The sequence below is a fragment of the Ahaetulla prasina genome, chromosome 2, assembly GCF_028640845.1.
Source record: "Ahaetulla prasina isolate Xishuangbanna chromosome 2, ASM2864084v1, whole genome shotgun sequence".
In the NCBI taxonomy this organism is placed as follows: domain Eukaryota; kingdom Metazoa; phylum Chordata; class Lepidosauria; order Squamata; family Colubridae; genus Ahaetulla; species Ahaetulla prasina.
Genome location: NC_080540.1, coordinates 219573328 through 219591744, shown reverse-complemented (window position 1 = coordinate 219591744; position 18417 = coordinate 219573328). Strand labels below are relative to the sequence as shown.

The 18417-nt window shown below is 41.4% G+C and overlaps 1 protein-coding gene across 3 annotated transcripts in view; it reads left to right on the top strand.

The window, feature by feature from the left end:
- Nucleotides 1-18417, top strand: part of ADAMTSL1 (ADAMTS like 1) — a 288623-nt gene that overhangs the window by 144401 nt on the left and 125805 nt on the right. For all 3 annotated transcript variants that reach the window (XM_058168823.1, XM_058168822.1, XM_058168821.1), the window contains exons 6-7: nucleotides 4160-4234; nucleotides 9816-9973. In XM_058168823.1, coding sequence (XP_058024806.1) covers nucleotides 4160-4234; nucleotides 9816-9973 — 233 coding nt within the window. The remainder of the gene's footprint in view (nucleotides 1-4159; nucleotides 4235-9815; nucleotides 9974-18417) is intronic.

Sequence of the window (18417 nt, the reverse complement as noted above, 5' to 3'; positions counted from 1 at the left end):
TGTCCTAATGTAGTTTCTGCTGAGTTTAAGTTGAGGAGCCTGTACCTGTGTCAATGTATTTACATATTGCCTTGCCAAAATCACAGAGAACCAAGGGTCTAAAGGGAGAGGTTCTTGCTAATGTCAAACGTTAGGTTCATCTACAATAATATGACTCAATACTCTGGGCATAGCTCTATGCCTCTACCAGCTTGGCTTTAAAAGGGGCATTGAAAGTCTTCTCTTGGCTTTGGTGGAACTGAGCACTCAAAGGCAAAGTAAGTAAGATTTCAGCAGAATTTTCAGTCTACTAGACAACATGTGACCTGTTGGGTCATTCTTTCAGATATATTTCCTTACCTAAACAGAGAAACCGAATGACCATGGGCAGGCAAAAAAAAAAACCCAGTAAGAATGGGAGCAATGTTCAACTCTCCAACGGCTTCTCCAGTAACTTTCCATATAAGAAAGTGGCAGGGAGCATTTGAATGATGATCGTGTAATGACAACAGTACAGCAGCACTTGAAGCAGCCACAGAATTTGCCAAATTTTAGTTCCCCAAGAGTGATAGATCACTATTTCACCCAGTGGAAGGATACAAACAATCAGAAGGTTTTAGTAGTACATTATACAGTTTCTGTATCACAGAGTGAAGGAACGCATATCAAAAGCCCCTTTGACAATATTGAGTTCACTGGAAATTAAAAAGAAAATAAAGAAAAATTGTGGTTGTTTGTACTTCAAATGACCTGGAGATAAACACAGACTTTCTATTTTCACAAGTCTCATTCCATTAACTTCTTTTAAACCTATTATTATATTACAGAGACCAAAAAGATCTTGCTAACACATTTTAATATTTGAAAATGGAAAAACATACTTGGGAGAAAAAAAGTACTTTAAAAGGGCATTTCTGTCCGATTGTGAGTTTATGATAACATTTTAGAGTGTAGCTATGATTAGCACTGCGTAAAATAAATACCAAAATGAACTGGCTTCCAGCAAATATTCTTACATCATTATTTTAAACCAGTTTAAAAGATGAAACGATTGAAAGAAGAAATGTGTTGAAAGGAAAGTTGAGTTCACACTAACCAGGACCAGAAAGCTGGTTTTTTTTAAATAAATAAAATTAATAATAAATATATAAATAAATGGGGGGAAATGCACTTTTGGGTGGGTATTTCAGAGTTGGCCACTGATCATACAACATCTGTGTTTACAAGAAACCGTTTAGAGAGCGCAGGAGTTTGCAGAAAATATATAAAAAAAGAACTAAACCAAAGACCTAACAATTTATCCAGAAACATGTGTCTCCCATTGGTCAGTTTGGTGCCCTAGGTGGCTCACAAGCAGCACACGAGGGGCACAGTCCTGGAAGTAAGATATACTTGTCAAAAGTAATGGTTGTCAGGTCAGAGATAATCTTTACAAGCTAAATGTATTGTTCAACTATACACTGTGTGAAAAAAATTCTTGCTTTTATGTATCCGAAAATGTTCATTATTAAATTTCATTGGGGACTCTTCAAGAAGGAGGGGAAATAGCTATCTTCCCCCTGTCTCACAGCAACCTTTGATTTCTATTATTTATTACTTATTAGAGATTATCACTCAACTGACAAGATCTCTTGGCAATTTATTTATGCACATCTGCCATTTGTTTCCTGTTGGCAACTTTCCTTTGCAGGAATTGCTGCTAGTTATTATGTTTTACAATTCCCAGTATGGTGACTAAGCTCTTGGTACTTTTTATCCGATGGCACTAGATTTGTGTGTTGAGAGAAGTGCATTAGCAGTTTTGCTTTTTGACTCAAGTGTGCAATTAAGTATTAGAAAAAGCACATAGAGATCCATGCACATACAACACACAAATATTTAATGCTATTAAGTATTCATGGCTGCCTTGATCTTCCAGTGCCTCCCTATCTTAGCAGGGTACATAGAGCATAAATGGTTATAAACACTGAAGCATAAAAAAGGGGAAAGTTAGGAACCTAGTGTTTTTTTTTTACTTCTTTTTCCTTTCCTTTTCCTTTATGGTTTTTCTTAATTTTTAATAAGCACAAGAGCAACATTAAGTAACAATACACAGTTGGTATCAGTCTTAAAAATTAAGCTTAGCATAAAAATGTTTATTATATAATAAATCATTTCAGCATTTTGCAGTTGTTTATCAAAACTAGATGTATATTTTAAGCAACCTTAAACTGCAGACCAATTTGGTCTAGAGGTAAAGGCACCATTGGGAGGCCATGAGTTCAAATTCTGCCTTAGCCATGTAAGCAAGTTGGGTGACTTTGGGTGAATCTCTCTCAACCCCACCTCACAATGTTGTTGTGGGGACAAAGAAAGTAATATTAGGTAAATTCACTGCCTTGAGTTATTTTTAAAAAATAATAAAGTTGGGATAGAAAATAAATATTAACAATAACATCATAGAAATCATAGTTAATGTTGACATAACCCCTTTTTTCTTTCACTTTGAAGACTTAAACTATCTAAATCATGCACGTGTTAATAACCTTTAGACAATATCCTATAAATTCCATTCTATCCAAATAATATAGAATAGAATAGATGATAGAAAGATTACACTACTAACCAGAGCATACAAAACATTTGCTAGACCAATTCTCAAATACAGCTCACCTGTCTGGAACCCACACCTCATTTCGGACATTAATACAATTGAGCATGTTCAGAAATATTTTACAAGAAGAGTCCTCCACTCCTCTGATCACAACAAAATACCTTATGCCACCAGACTTGAAATCCTGGGTTTAGAAAATTTAGAACTGTGCCACCTTCGGCATAACCTGAGTATAACTCATAAAATCATCTGCTATAATGTCCTTCCTGTCGAAGACTGCTTCAGCTTCAATTGCAACAATACACGAGCACACAATAGATTTAAACTTAACGTGAACCACTCCAATCTTGATTGTAGAAAATATGACTTCAGTAACAGAGTTGTTAATGCCTGGAATGCACTACCTGACTCTGTGGTCTCTTCCCAAAATCCCCAAAGCTTTAACCAAAGACTATTGACCTCACCCCATTCCTAAGAGGTCTGTAAGGGGCGTGCATAAGAGCACCAGCATGCCTACCGTTCCTGTCCTAATATTCCCTTTGATTGTATCCAATTTGTATGGTTATTTCATGCTTATACTTATATATACTGTTGTGTTTGACAAATAAATAAAATAAATAAAAATAAATAGAATAGAATAGAATAGAATAGAATTTTTTATTGGCCAAGTGTGATTGGACACACAAGGAATTTGTCTTGATGCATATGCTCTCAGTGTACTTAAAGTATACCTTCATCAAGGTGCAACACTTACAACTAATATAATGCACTACTTGTATTTAAAATAATACAATAAAATTTTAAAATTATTTTTGAACTGAAATGAATGAGTGATCGATAGACTTTTTAAATCCTCATTTTGATTTTCAATATACATGTTGAATGTATATTTAATATCTGAATCATTGTGCAAAATTGCACAGTAGGATCTACAGTCTGAGAAAGGCTGCTAATCCTGGTACCACATGCTTATTTATTTCCTCTTTGTCTGTGATACTTATGTACACCAAGTTTTTACAAATGCAGCATACAGTTATTTTCATAAATTTATATTGAAGGGTCCTTTCATCTCGTCCCTATTCACCTCCACATCATCTCAATAACATCTTTACCTCCCTATTCACCTCCACGTCATCTCAGTAACATACAGTAATCACTGAATATCATCATCGCAAATACTTTACTTTAGCCATAGAAATAATTTTAAATCATTTTAAAGTTTGATTATGTTTCTTGTTTATTTTATTTTTTTAACATTCATGAAAATTCTTTGTGCACATTCTTGAAGAACAGCAGTAGGCTTGAGGAGAAGTGATGCATTAAGGTCATGAAGGTTTGTTTTACAAGAGACTTTGTTTAATTTAAACAGATTTTCTTGAAAACAAGGCCATTGACTAGGCATATAAAGCATGCTTGTTTCACATTTCGTTTTTCTTCAGGGTTCATTGGATTTGAGTGTTTTTATTTTAAGTGACCAAAGTATGGCTTGCAATTTTCCCATGAAAATGGTTTTCTTTGCTTGGTTGACCTTCCTTTGCTTGTTGACCATGTGTTGTTGTTTTTTTCTTTCCTGCCTCCGCAATCCAGTGGATGACACTGTTGTTGTTATTCCCTATGGAAGTCGTCATGTTCGCCTAGTGCTGAAAGGCCCTGATCATTTATGTAAGTAAAAATTTACTTGTTATATTGAAATACTTATAATAACCTTTGGAACTCTATTTCAAACAAGGCTGTATGGCTCCGTTATTTTAGGGAGATTGAAACATGAACAAGGGGCTTTGTATATTTATAGAGAGTCCATATCTGTGCCCCAAAAATCCAGATGACCATTAGATGCCATCTTTTTCCTTAATTTTTAAATTTTATTTTACTGTAATTTCTTAGGTTGATTGTTGTGAGCGACACAGAGGTTTTGGATCAGGCAGCATACAACTTTAAATAATACCAATAATAATAATAATAATAATAATAATAATAATAATAATAATAATAATAATAATAATAATAATAATAATATTAAAAAAAACCAGATATCAAGATTTGAGAATCGAATTGCAGAGACTCTGGCATAAACCAGTGCAGGTGGTTCCAGTGGTACTCAGCACTCTGGGAGCTATGCCTAAAGACCTAGGCAAGCACTTAAAAGCAATTGACGCTGACAAAATCACCATTGGTCAGCTGCAGAAGGCCACCTTACTGGGATCTGCTCGCATAATTTGCCGATACATCACGCAGTCCTAAACGCTTGGGAAGTGTTCGACTAGTGATCTGTGATACGAAATCCAGCATAGTTATCTCATTTGCTGTGTATGCTGTCATTTTGTGTAAATAATAATAATAATAATACCACCAACTAGGATAATCCTAATTTATAAGGAAGTAGAGTGTGTTTTAAAACTGCTATCTGATTTTCCACTCAGTATGTTAGTGCACATGTGCATACATAATTTCTGTAAAATGTGTTTTTTGTTGATAAGAGTATAATAAAAGCCACCATGGTGTTGAGCTGAATTACTGACGAATTTAACACATTGTTCTTATGCTTACCTTTGTTTCATAGAGCAAAGGGTAAAGGAATCAACAAACAGATTGTGCTATTAAAAGAGTTACCCATAGAAAATAAAAATGTGGAAGGAAAAAGGGTGGGAGCTATATAGTCTTCAGCTTACTGAATTAGAATGTGATTGACAAGAGTTATGATAGGGCATGTTTATATAGTAACCATTAGTGAAAGACGAGATAATCTAACTGTAAAGCAAAAATTGTGGATAAATCTAAATTTTGTTGGCGTTTGAAGTTTGTTCCTCCCACATTGGAGCCTCGTGGTAAAAATATACTGATTCCTTACTTGGAATGTGTAATGATAGAAAAGAGCAGAAGCAGCTTTTCATTATATTCTAAGCAATTGCTTTCTAACTTTCCTTTATGCTGCCTGTACAGATAAAACATTCTATGCAATGTTTTCTGAGTTACTATGTGTGATTCATAACCTTGTTTGGCTTCAATACATTATATGCCGCTCTCAATTTATGCATAGAATTCTGAATGGCAGATATGTTCAACAAGTTTCCTATGTCCCTTTTTCAATGGAAGAGTTAAATCAAGTTTTTTCTCCAATTCTATCAAAACTATTGTACAGTCCTGTACAGAAGCTGTACAACATATAGATATTTGAGATTAGGATATGTCTTTCAGAACTAAAAGGACTACCCAATCCTATAGATTAGAGACAGTAAACACTTGCAGCTGGTTGTCAGCTTTAAGATAGGCAATAGTAAAACTATGAAAGAGCAAAGAACTTTTTCAAAAAAACGCTTTCATGCTGCCATAATTAAGGACATTTTATGATGGATTATATATGGATTATATTCTATGTGCTATTGATAAACTATCTTAGGTACATACAATTTGTTCTTGGGTGTAAAATATGTAATTGTGAACATTTATCAGTAGATTGCAAGTTATAAACCATGAAAGAGGGGAAAATATGTAATATTTGCCTACAAGATAGAACAGTAAGAAATAAATATTATTTTGAGAATGCTTAGCCTGTACTCCTGTGGCTCTTATTTGCCATGCATGCTGTTTCTCAGACTAATAAACATTATCATTTTGGTGCTTTGCTGCCAATGGAATTAAGGAGAGCAGGAGAAAGAAACATTTACAGAAACCAGTGTCTAGAAATACAAGAGAGGGGACAATTATTTTCCACTGGATTAGGGCAGGATTTTTGTCCTGACGTGGTCTGTTACTTTTACCTCTGTATTTAGTCATAGAGTAAGAGGGGATGGAGTTACAGTATGATGTAGTTGTATCATGATGTATAAGTTTCTGTGTAGAACTATACTAGTTGAGCTGCCACCATCTGGCTACTATTAGATAACTGCAAGGCTTAGAAAGACCCTGAAGCAGAAGCCCCCAATCTTTTGGGAACCAGGGACGTGGGAAGAGGTTTTTCCGCAAACCAAAGGGTACATGGTTTCATATGATGCTTGCATCCCGTGGATGGGGCTTCTCTTATTTGAGTGGCAAGCCTGTTTCTGGCAAGCCACAAACTGTTGCCAGTCCATGGACTGGGGGTTGGGGACCCCTGCCCTGAAGGATAAATTCAGTGCTGTAGAGTAGAAATTAAATTCCAATAAGGCTTTAAACAGAGAACCAGTTTAAGAGCTCTGATAACTCAGTGGTTAGAACGTAGTATTGCAGGCTACTTCTGCTGGCTGACTTTAATTTGGCAGTTCGAATGTCACCAGGCTCAAGGCTGAGTCAGCCTTCCATCCTTCCGAGGTCAGTAAAACGGGGAGCCAGATTGTTGGGAGCAATATGCTGATTCTGTAAACCACTTAAAGAGACCTGTAAAGTGATATATAAGTCTAACTACTATTAAGGTAAAGGTTCCCCTTGCACATATGTGCCAGTCGTTCCTGACTCTAGGGGCCAGTGTTCATCTCCGTTTCAAAGCCGAAGAGCCAGCACTGTCCGAAGACGTATCCATGGTCATGTGGTTGACATGACTAAATGCCAAAGGTGCACGGAACACTATTACCTTCCCACCAAAGGTGGTCCCTATTTTTCTACTTACATTTTTTACGTGTTTTCGAACTGCTAGGTTGGCAGAAGCTGGGACACATAACAGGAGCTCACCCCATTACGCAGCACTAGGGATTCGAACCACTGAACTGCTGACCTTTTGATTGACAAGCTTAGCGTCTTAGCCACTGAGCCACCACATCCCTCTATTACTATTGCTATTAACCCAGTGAAAGTGTAGTTTGAATAGCAATATAACATTAACTGACTTATCAAAGGTTCTGAATATGTTTAGATTTTTTTTTTCCATTCAATCATATGTGGTTCTCAGACACTGCCTGGAAAAGTCCAAGCAGTTTCCTTGGAAAACTTTTTTAAATATAGTTTGCCATTGCCTCTTTCCCAAGACTGAGAGAAAGTGGCTGGCCCAAGCTGACCCAGCTGGCGACATGCCCAAAGCAGAAGTAAAACTCACTATTTCTAGCCTGATGCTTAAGCACAAACTGGCTCTCTGTTTTGATAATAATTCTTCCCTATTCATTTCATGTTCTCTAAATAGATAGTAATGGTGATAAATGAAAGAGCAAATGTATCAAAGGAAACAATTCAATACACTAAAGTATGCATTACATATGTCGGTAGGCTTTGCAAGAAGAGAAGAAATAGTGTGCACAATTAAAATGTAACACACAGGCAAATTTAACCAAATCTGAAGCATGACGTTGGGTAAGTTAGTGCAAAATGTTTTTGGAAAGTATCCTGTTTTCCCCAAAATAAGACATCCCTTGATAATAAGCCCAGTCGGGCTTTTGAGCACATGGCAATAAGGCCAAGCGTTTATTTCTGGGTTCAAAAAAATATAAGATAGGGTCTTATTTTCAGGGAAACATGGTATATATGAGTGTAGTCTTAGAAGCAGGCAGAATACACATCACCGAGATCATGATCTTATGATTTTATCTTGTTCGGAACAAACAACATTCAAACTAATTTGCATCTCATAAAAAGGTATTCAAAGACCTGTGTTCTGACAGACGAGCACAGTTCGAAACGCACGGATGATGTCTCCTCGAATGGTGACGAAAAGTTTGCAACCAAATTGCCAAGCTCAGAGCTTATACCAACAGCCTTGCACAGTTCATTTAGTGACAATTCAAAGTTACAACAGCACTGAAAAAAGTGGCTTTTGATCATATTTCACACTTACGACCATTGCAGCATTCCCGTGGTCAGATGATTAAAATTCAGAGGCTTGTCAACTGACTCATATTTATGACAGTTGCAGTATCCCAGGGTCATGTGATCCCCTTTTGTGACTTTCTGACAAGCAATCTCAGTGGGGAAGCCAGATTCACTTAACAACCCTGTTACTAAATTAACAACAGAAGTGATTCATTTAACAAATGTGGCAAGAAATAAAATAGGGCAACGTTCACTTAATAAGTGTCTCACTTAACAACAGAAATGTAGGGCTCTATTGTGGATGTAAGTCGAGGTCTACTTATACTGAATTCAAAAACTGTATTTGTGTGCTCTATCCAAAACAGCCATTGTCCTTTGCAACATTCTCCTCTTAACTCATGCATTTCAGTCTCTCAAAATTGGATGATGTAGCAATTCAATCTCAACTCAAAGAAAGGATGATGCTCATGAACCCATTAAGTATCATTCTTTGATTAACTGATAAAATATTGTGAGTGCTTTTTGTAAAATGGAAAATGACATTTGAATCACCTATTTTTTGGACTATAAGACGCTCCAGACTATAAGACACACCTAGCTTTTGGGGAGGAAAATAAGAAAAAAAAAAGTGGGTGGAAATATCTGTGCGTCTTACAGAGCGAATGTTGCCGAAGCCCTGCCCACCCGTTTGCCACTGCTGCCCATCACCATCACCACCAATTGCTGCCTCTGCATGCCCCATTTTCAGCCACTGTGTGTTCCGTTTTTGGTCTCCATGCGCTTGTTTTTGGCCCGTTCCAGGTGGCGGGGATCACGACCACCTATTGCTGCCTCCTGGAATGGGCCAAAAATGGGCCATGTGGAGGCCAGAAACGAGATGCACAGAGGCAGAAAACAGTTTGTGTGGAGGCAGAGATAGGTGGCGGTGGCAATGGGTGGAGATGGCGGCGATCCCACAGCCTGGAAGAGCTTATAGGCGGTATTCCGGAAGGCCGATCCAACCCACAATCAGCTGCTCATGCTAAATCAGGCTGTGCTGAAGCTGATCAGGCTGTTTGCTATTTGCTGCAAGGAGGCAAATTGCTAGGAGGCAGAGGCCGAAGGGTGGGGCGGACAGGTGGGTGGGGTTTAGTAACATTCTCTCTGTAAGACGCACAGACATTTCCACCTACTTGGGGGGGGGAGTACATCTTATACACCGAAAAATATGGTATGTCTAGTCTGTATTGAGTTTGGGGCTACTATTCATGCTTCTGCATGGCTAAGTCCAGAGAAACTGAAACACCAATACAAATGCTAGCTGTAATGGAAATAATTCTGTATTACACAATGCAAAAGATTAGTAGGTTAGATAGAAGCAAAGTGAAAACCAGAGAGAATGGTAAAAAGTAAACTGGATGAAGCATTAATAACACGCTCAATTAAATTAAAACAAATAATGCTTTATATCTAGTGTTTTTCTTGACAGCTTTATTCCTTTGTGCCAAGGAAACAACAGTGTGTGACTCTTCCAATTGCTTGTATTTGTCAGATCTAGAAACTAAAACTCTGCAAGGTGTGAAGGGCGAAAACAGTCTCAGCTTCACTGGATCCTTCATTGTGGATAATTCTTCTGTTGAGTTTCAGAAGTTTGCAGACAAAGAGATATTGAGGATACTTGGTCCTCTCACTGCAGATTTCACTGTAAAGGTGAGAAGCTTTGAACAACTGACAAACAATAATACTTCGCAATATTTATGCCTGCTTTGTGGTAAGTAGGCTTATGACCAGGGGTGAAATGCTACCAGTTCACTGAGCATGCACAGTGAGTCCAAAATCACATGTGAGATGTGAGTGGAGCACGCGCACGTGGAGTATGCACTTCTGTAGGGAAGGTAAGTAGATTTCACCCCTGCTTATAACATTGTCTCTACTTTATTATAACATTCAAGACTATGTTTCTCCTGCAAGTAAAATGTGCTATTCCAGGATGCCAAACACTTACTACTACAGGTAGTCCTCAAAATACGACCAGAATTGACCCCAAAAATTCTGTTGTGAAATTAGAAATTTGTTAAGTGAGTTTTGCCCCATTTTACAATCTGTCTCGCCACAATTATTAAGTGAATCACTACAGCTGTTAAGTGAATCTGGCTTCCCCATTGACTTTGCTTATAATAAGGTCGCAAAAGGGGATCACATGACCCAGGGACGCTGCAACTGTCATAAATATGAACTGGCTGCCAAGCTTCTGAATTTTGATCACATGACCATTTTGATCATATGACCATTTTGATCACATGACCATGGAGATGCCGCAGCTGTCATAAGTCACTTGTTTCAATGCTGCTGTAACTTTGAATGGACACTAAATGAACAGTTGTAAGTGGAGGACTACCTGCATATGAGGAACTGCAGTACTTCCTGAATTATTGCAAGTAAAATAGTCCATAAGCGGATATGTTGCATTAAATCTTCACATTATATTAGACCTCTGCCCTTTGCCTTCCCCACCTCCCCAATGTTTCAGAACTACTACAGGATAATAATTCAGGAAAACCTCTTGAGTTGCTAAAGAAATGAGCAGAATTAAGCTTTGCAATTTGTTACACTGAGCGAGCCAGTTTTGGTTGAGAAATCAACAGATAGCTTAGAACAGGGGTGTCCAAACTTTTTTGAGTGAGGGCCAAATACAGAAAAATAAGCAAAGGCCCGGGCCACCGGGGGGGGGGATGGGCGTGGCTTATTTTGGGGTGTGGCTTGGTGGTCATGTGACTGGTGGGCGTGGCTAACTGCTCATGTGACTGAGTGGATGTGGCTATGGGCATAGAAACTACTCAGAGGGCTAAAAAAAGTAATTTTTGACCAGTCCTCACACTTATGACCATCCTCACATTTATGCCCATTGCAGCATTTTTAACAACCATATCACTCATTTCACAACTGCTTCTCTTCACCACGGTTACAAGATAGGGTGCAAAATGTAAAGATAGTTGTAGGTGTGAGGACCAGACAAAAGTGTGAGGACAGGTCAAAATAACTTTTCAGCCCTCTGAGTAGTCCTTATGCACAAAATGCTGCAACAGGCATAAGTGATGACCGGTCATAAGTGTGAGGACTGGTCAAAAGTGTGAGAACCTGTCAGAAATCACTTTTTTCAGCCGCCTGGGTAGTCCCTATGCACAGTTTAGGCTTAAGTATACTATATGTGTGTGAGTTATATATATGTGCGTGTGTATCTCTATGTTTGTGTACGTGTGTGTTTGTGTTATGTTGATTTTAATGTAATATTTTTAAATATAATTATTCAGAAAGGCATGCGGCTGGACAACAAACAGTATATAAGTTTAGTAATTAATGTGTGGCCGGGCCACACACAAAAGGTGACATATTGACACATGATTACTGTGTGTATTTCTAACAGAGATCAAGAACTCTGTGTAGGACCAAACACAGTCTGATGTAGTCTGATGCCAAACTACATCCTCAATTTGCTGTGTCTGAGTCAAGACGGGCTTTTACGTCCACCCTGTTGCAAGCTGCGGACGTTGTGTTTTACAGGAATATGAAATGGGGGGGGGTACTTTCTGCAGTCACACAACCGCTTACCACGCAAAGACAATTTTGCCTGAGTTTTCCCGCTATCAGCCCTGTGTCAGCCTTACAAAAACCCATGTTCAGAGACCCTGGTGTGACCTCAGAAGGTGGCTTCTGTAGACCAAGAGTAAGAAGACACCTTCAGTGGCACCTCAATTGATCCAGTCACAAAATTGCACTACGGACTACTGTTTTATACTTTTTGATTATACTTTTCTTTGCAAATGTCAGCAAGGTGATTGATAAAGGAAGTAACGTACAATACTTTTTTTCTTGATTTTCTTGACTGCGCGCCCAAGTGGGTCTTTCCAGGCCGCTTTAAGCGACCCTGGTCTGCGTGGAAAGGCGTCCCTGGCCACCTGGGCCACGTGACAGCTCCAGGCGGCAATCCGCGTCCCGTGTCATCTTTTTGCCTACGGGAAAACTTTTTTTCCTTGCTGCCTCTTGCGCGGCGCATTCTTGACTGGCGGGGAAAAGCGGCGCGGGCTGCTCGCTGCCCACCCCCCTTCAGTCCCCATCCCCACCTCCGGCAAATCCTTTTGTTCTTCCACGCGTCTCCCCAACTCCTTCCTTGCCTTGCTTAAGTCGCCTCGCTGGAGGCTCCGACCCGCCTCCTTCGTTATTCCCTGCCCGAGGCGAGGACAGAGCTGCTGGGCGGGCACGCCAGCAGCCTCTTCGCGCTTGCCGCCTCCCCTCCCTTCGTTATTCCCTGCCCGAGGCGAGGACAGAGCTGCTGGGCCGGGCACGGCCAGCAGCCTCTTCGCTGCCGCCGCCTCCCCGCCTCCCTGCGTTATTCCCTCCCCGAGGAAGGCGAGGACAGACCTGCTGGCCCGGGCATGGCCACCAGCCCCTTTCGCGCTTGCCGCCGCCTCCCCCGCCTCCCTTCGTTATTCCCTGCCCGAGGAAGGCGAGGACAGAGCTGCTGGGCGGGGCACGGCCAGCAGCCTCTTTCGCGCTTGCCGCCGCCTCCCCCCTCGCCGTTATTCCCTGCCCGAGGAAGGCGAGGACAGAGCTGCTGGGCGGGCATGGCCAGCAGCCTCTTCGCGCTGCCGCCTCCCCGCCTCCCTTCGTTATTCCCTGCCCGAGGAAGGCGAGGACAGAGCTGCTGGGCCGGGCACGGCCAGCAGCCTCTTTCGCGCTTGCCGCCGCCTCCCCCCCTCCCTTCGTTATTCCCTGCCCGAGGAAGGCGAGGACAGAGCTGCTGGGCCGGGCACGGCCAGCAGCCTCTTTCGCGCTTGCCGCCGCCTCCCCCGCCTCCCTTCCTTATTCCCTGCCCGAGGAAGGCGAGACAGAGCTGCTGGGCCGGGCATGGCCAGCAGCCTCTTTCCCGCTTGCCGCCGCCCCCCCCGCCTCCCTTCGTTATTCCCTGCCCGAGGAAGGCGAGGACAGAGCTGCTGGGCCGGGCACGGCCAGCAGCCTCTTTCGCGCTTGCCGCCGCCTCCCCCGCCTCCCTTCGTTATTCCCTGCCCGAGGAAGGCGAGGACAGAGCTGCTGGGCCGGGCATGGCCAGCAGCCTCTTTCGCGCTTGCCGCCGCCTCCCCCGCCTCCCTTCGTTATTCCCTGCCCGAGGAAGGCGAGGACAGAGCTGCTGGGCCGGGCACGGCCAGCAGCGTCTTTTGCGCTTGCCGCCGCCTCCCCCCCTCCCTTCGTTATTCCCTGCCCGAGGCGAGGACAGAGCTGCTGGGCGGGCACGGCCAGCAGCCTCTTCGCGCTGCCGCCTCCCCTCCCTTCGTTATTCCCTGCCCGAGGAAGGCGAGGACAGAGCTGCTGGGCCGGGCACGGCCAGCAGCCTCTTTCGCGCTTGCCGCCTCCCTTCGTTATTCCTGCCCGAGGAAGGCGAGGACAGAGCTGCTGGGCCGGGCACGCCAGCAGCCTCTTCGCGCTTGCCGCCGCCTCCCTTCGTTATTCCCTGCCCGAGGAAGGGGACAGAGCTGCTGGGCCGGGCACGCCAGCAGCCTCTTCGCTTGCCGCCGCCTCCCCTCCCTTCGTTATTCCCTGCCCGAGGAAGGCGGGGACAGAGCTGCTGCCGGGCACGGCCAGCAGCCTCTTCGCTGCCGCCGCCTCCCCCTCGCCGTTATTCCCTGCCCGAGGAAGGCGAGGACAGAGCTGCTGGGCCGGGCACGGCCAGCAGCCTCTTCGCTTGCCGCCGCCTCCCCTCCCTTCGTTATTCCTGCCCGAGGAAGGCGGGGACAGAGCTGCTGGGCCGGGCACGGCCAGCAGCCTCTTCGCGCTGCCGCCGCCTCCCTTCGTTATTCCCTGCCCGAGGAAGGCGAGGACAGAGCTGCTGGGCGGGCACGGCCAGCAGCCTCTTCGCTGCCTCCCCCCCTCCCTTCGTTATTCCCTGCCCGAGGAAGGCGAGGACAGAACCCCTCCTCACCTGTTTCTCGATGGCGGCCCGAGGAAGGCGAGGGTAGAACTGCTGGGGGCAGGCACGGCCAGCAGCCTCTTTCCCGCTCGCCGCCTCCTCTGCCCCCTCCCTTCATTATTCCCCGCCCATGGGGAGGAGCCGCGAGCCTCGCAGCGCGAAAAGGGCCATTTTAAATTATACTTCCAGAATTTGCTGCGGGCCAAAAAAAACTGACCCGCGGGCCGCAGTTGGCCCGCGGGCCGTAGTTTGGACACCCCTGGCTTAGAAGCTCTGTTTTGTGTAGAACTGGCAGTAAGAATCAAATTATTTCTTCCTACTAATATTTTCTTCTCATTAATTTTCTCCTATTCTTCCAAATAATTGAAAACACATTGCTGAAAGTAAAATACACATACTATAGAGAGGCTAAGAGGCACAGTGGAATGTAAACCTTTGAGAATTACAAGATAATAAAACATTTTGGAGCAGATGAAGGTGGGTCAGAAGGGCCTGGAGATTTTAAGTTATAAGCTGTACAATCTGTATCAGGTTTAGGGTACCATAATTTTTCATTGAGGACTCCCAACAAAAATGGTTTGATGCCATGATCATTAATGGATAGAAATGTAGATTATCCTGCAAAGGGAATAGGTGATGGACATTGCTACATGGTTTAAACACCAGGACTAGGACCGTTGCCGTTTCTGTCTTCCAGTTTGACTCCAACGTTATTGGCAGATCAGTGGTCAAGCAACATAGAAGTTTTTATCCCGTCATAAGGTGAAGCCGAGGCAGGAAATCTTCTTCACCTACAAGTCATGGTTGAGAAAAAGCTTTCAGTTCATCCCCCCCTTCAGCTAGTCTTGTCTTACCTGTATGAAGCAGAGTGAATGAGAATGTGTAATTATACAAATACCTTACAACCTTATCTTTTGGGAAATTAGATTGTTTGACTAGGTAATTAATCAGTGATTGGATAGGTAGTTAATTAATTGGTATTTGCCAATCAGAAATCAAATGGATAGATATTAAAGTATTTGTAAAGTACTCAGTGCCCTTAAGTGATGAGCCATTTTTTTCTCTCTGTGAATATTTTCAAGTAAAAGGAGTAGAAGTAATTTTTGGTTGTTCCCTTCCCCTTTCATCTCCAACAACTTCGTTGTTGCCACATGTGGATTGAGATGAGGGAGATAAAGTGTAGATGAAAATTTTGTAACTCCTTGAGATCTTTCTTCAGCAAAAGGACCACAATTGAATATTCTATTTATCTGGCTGTGCTAGGCTGAATTTTATGGATTTTATAAATCCAGATAGCTTCAGTTGAATCTGGATATTACTTTTTATTTTCATCCATTTCAACTTGGGCTTCCATACGAGGTATACTTCACAGCCCGTTTCAGTTGCTTGGTGAAATGGCCTGTGTTGAGCCCAGGAAGAGAGAGAGAAAGAGAGCATTTCTGATAATTTTCCTAAATATCTCCAATATTTGGTGTATATTAACCATGATGCCTTTTTGGATCATCTGACAGGATTAGGCCTTGAAGATGTTGTTTTGTAGTCATTTTTACTTTCCTAGGTGCTGCAGCTTGTTCCTCAAACCCTCAGCAGATGTCCTGAGGAACCTTTAGGGTCCCAGCTTTTCCTCCATGCTGTTCAATGTCAGTCATAGCTGTAGAATGGACTGGAGTTGAGAATAAACAACAATTCAACTTTTGTTCTTATAACCTGAAAAATCTAGATGGCTACTGATTACTTATTCCTCAATTAGGAAAGGTTGCCTGATTTATGGGTCAGTTTGTGGAAGGTGACTTCCCAAGTTGCACACTCAAAGACCTATTTTAATACCTTCTATGGGGAGATTAGTTATTTACAAGTCAGTATGATATTTAATAAAACCCTACAACTATTAATTGGAAAGGAATGTAAGGAGTGCCAGTGTTTAATATTCCCCAAAATATGATAAATTATCTAGAAACAAAGAAGAAGACATCAATTGCTTCAGGATTTTTAGGATTTATATATCGTGGTGAAGTTTTTATACTCAGTCAATGAAAGGGAATTCATGCACATTATTTAATGAAAAACATTAGGTAACAGTTCATAACTAATACCGGTACTATTCGCTCTTATTCTTGCTTTGGCTTTTGGGATAGTTTAAATTTCTAAGTAAGAACAAAAATACCCAAAAAATGTTTGATATAAGTAGGAAATGTAAGCAATCAGGTTTAGAATCAGCTGGTCAGTATCTGATATCCGTCCCCTCCCCCCGTACTGCCGACCCCAAGAATACTTTCTCATTCTGTCAGTTTTGTAACCATTATATTCGATCCCATGCATCTTTTCTGAAACAATAAACATCAGTTTGTCTGATTCCTTTCCCCTGATTCACCTAGCAATGCTATCCTCCCCACTCCCCGTGGTTAATTGCAACATATTCCCACCCAAGAGTGTTGGGGTTGGTAATACAGGCTATACAGTATGTATAATTTCCCATTTCGTTTGGGAGAAAGATCTGCATCTGTCTTTTTTCCATGCCAGAGAAGACAGATAATCAAGCAGACAACACAACAAAAATCCTTAGGGAGATAGGTTGTTATGTCTTCCCGACTTTTGATGTGGAACTTCCTAATCCCTTCGCTCAGGCCCCATGTAATCTCTCTTCTCATTTATTTTGCTCTGCCTGGGATCTCACAAAAATGAATTTTTTTAAGGTTCAGACAACACTATTGATAGTATTCTTTTTTCCCCTTTCTTTTTTCTGTTTAGTTAGCATTTTCCCTCTCCAATGCTGTTGTTAATCTGTATTTATACTGGAAATTTCAAAGAGCTAAAATCATTGAAAGCATGTACATGTCCCAGGATTCACTTATACTTTTCCGCCATCCCAAATCCATGGGTGATTCATGTACTTTCTGTCTTTTGCTGAGCAAAATGCTAGTTATCCATACAAGAGGCCTCCTTCACTGCATAAGAAACATGTAATGTTTCAGCTGTAGCTCCTTTTTTCCTTCTGGGAATATATATCACTATTAACTTGATTAAAAGAAAGCTGCAGGCTCTCATCAGTAGACTAAAATTTTTATATCCTTCAACATGTCTCAAGCACTTCTGCCTTCCTCTTTTATGACCTCTTTCTTTCTTTCTTTCTTTCTTTCTTTCTTTCTTTCTTTCTTTCTTTCTTTCTTTCTTTCTTTCTTTCTTTTTTGCAACCTAAGAATTCTGAGTTTTGTTATTGTGTTTCTCTTCAGAGGGAAAAAACCAAGACCATTTCTTCTCCAATAGTTTCCTTTTTTTTTCTGATTTATTTCTTTGTTTGTTTGAACAGTAGAATGGTTTTTGAACCAAGGGAATAAGCAAGGGGACTTGGTTTATACAGATACAATCATATAAGCTCAATATTATCTACATCAGCTTTTCCCAAATCCATACAAGGGCAAAAGCCACATTGGTTGGATATCTTAGGCCTCTTGTTTCCAATGCACATACATCAGTTTGTTAATATTTGTCTCATTGGCCAGCGGAGGTTTCTCAGGTAACTGCAAGTAAATCTTTCATGAAAATCTTTTTTACAGCCCTATCTGGAAGAATTTGACAACCTATAATCCATATCTATATGGATTATAAACATATAATATAAACATACATTGCTCCCAGAAGCACAAAGCTGAAGCCTGAAGATGATGAATGAGACTTCGTCGAAACGTCGCCAAGACACTTCCAATTTTATGCGGGAGAAAACCCGAATAACCAAAGACCTACATACATACATACATACATACATACATACATACATACATACATACATACATATATATGTATGTATGTATGTTATATAATATATAATATAAACATATCATAGTTTAGTTTCTACTATTGACCTCACCCCATTCCTAAGAGAACTATAAGGGGCGTGCATAAGAGCACAAACATGCCTACCGTTCCTATCCTATTGTTTGCTTGTTTCTTTCTTTTCTTTTTTCTTCTTATATATATATGCTTATACTTCCTTATATTACCTCATATATATGTTTATATACTATATAATCTTTTTATGTGGTGCTTATATATATTGTTGTGACAAAATAAAATAAATAAATAAATCTTTGATTTTTGATTTGATGGCTTTCTTTGAGTGTACTTTGCCAAAACATCTCTTGACAGCTTTTAGAAAAGCATTACCGGTATTTATCAGCATTAGGGAGCTGATAAT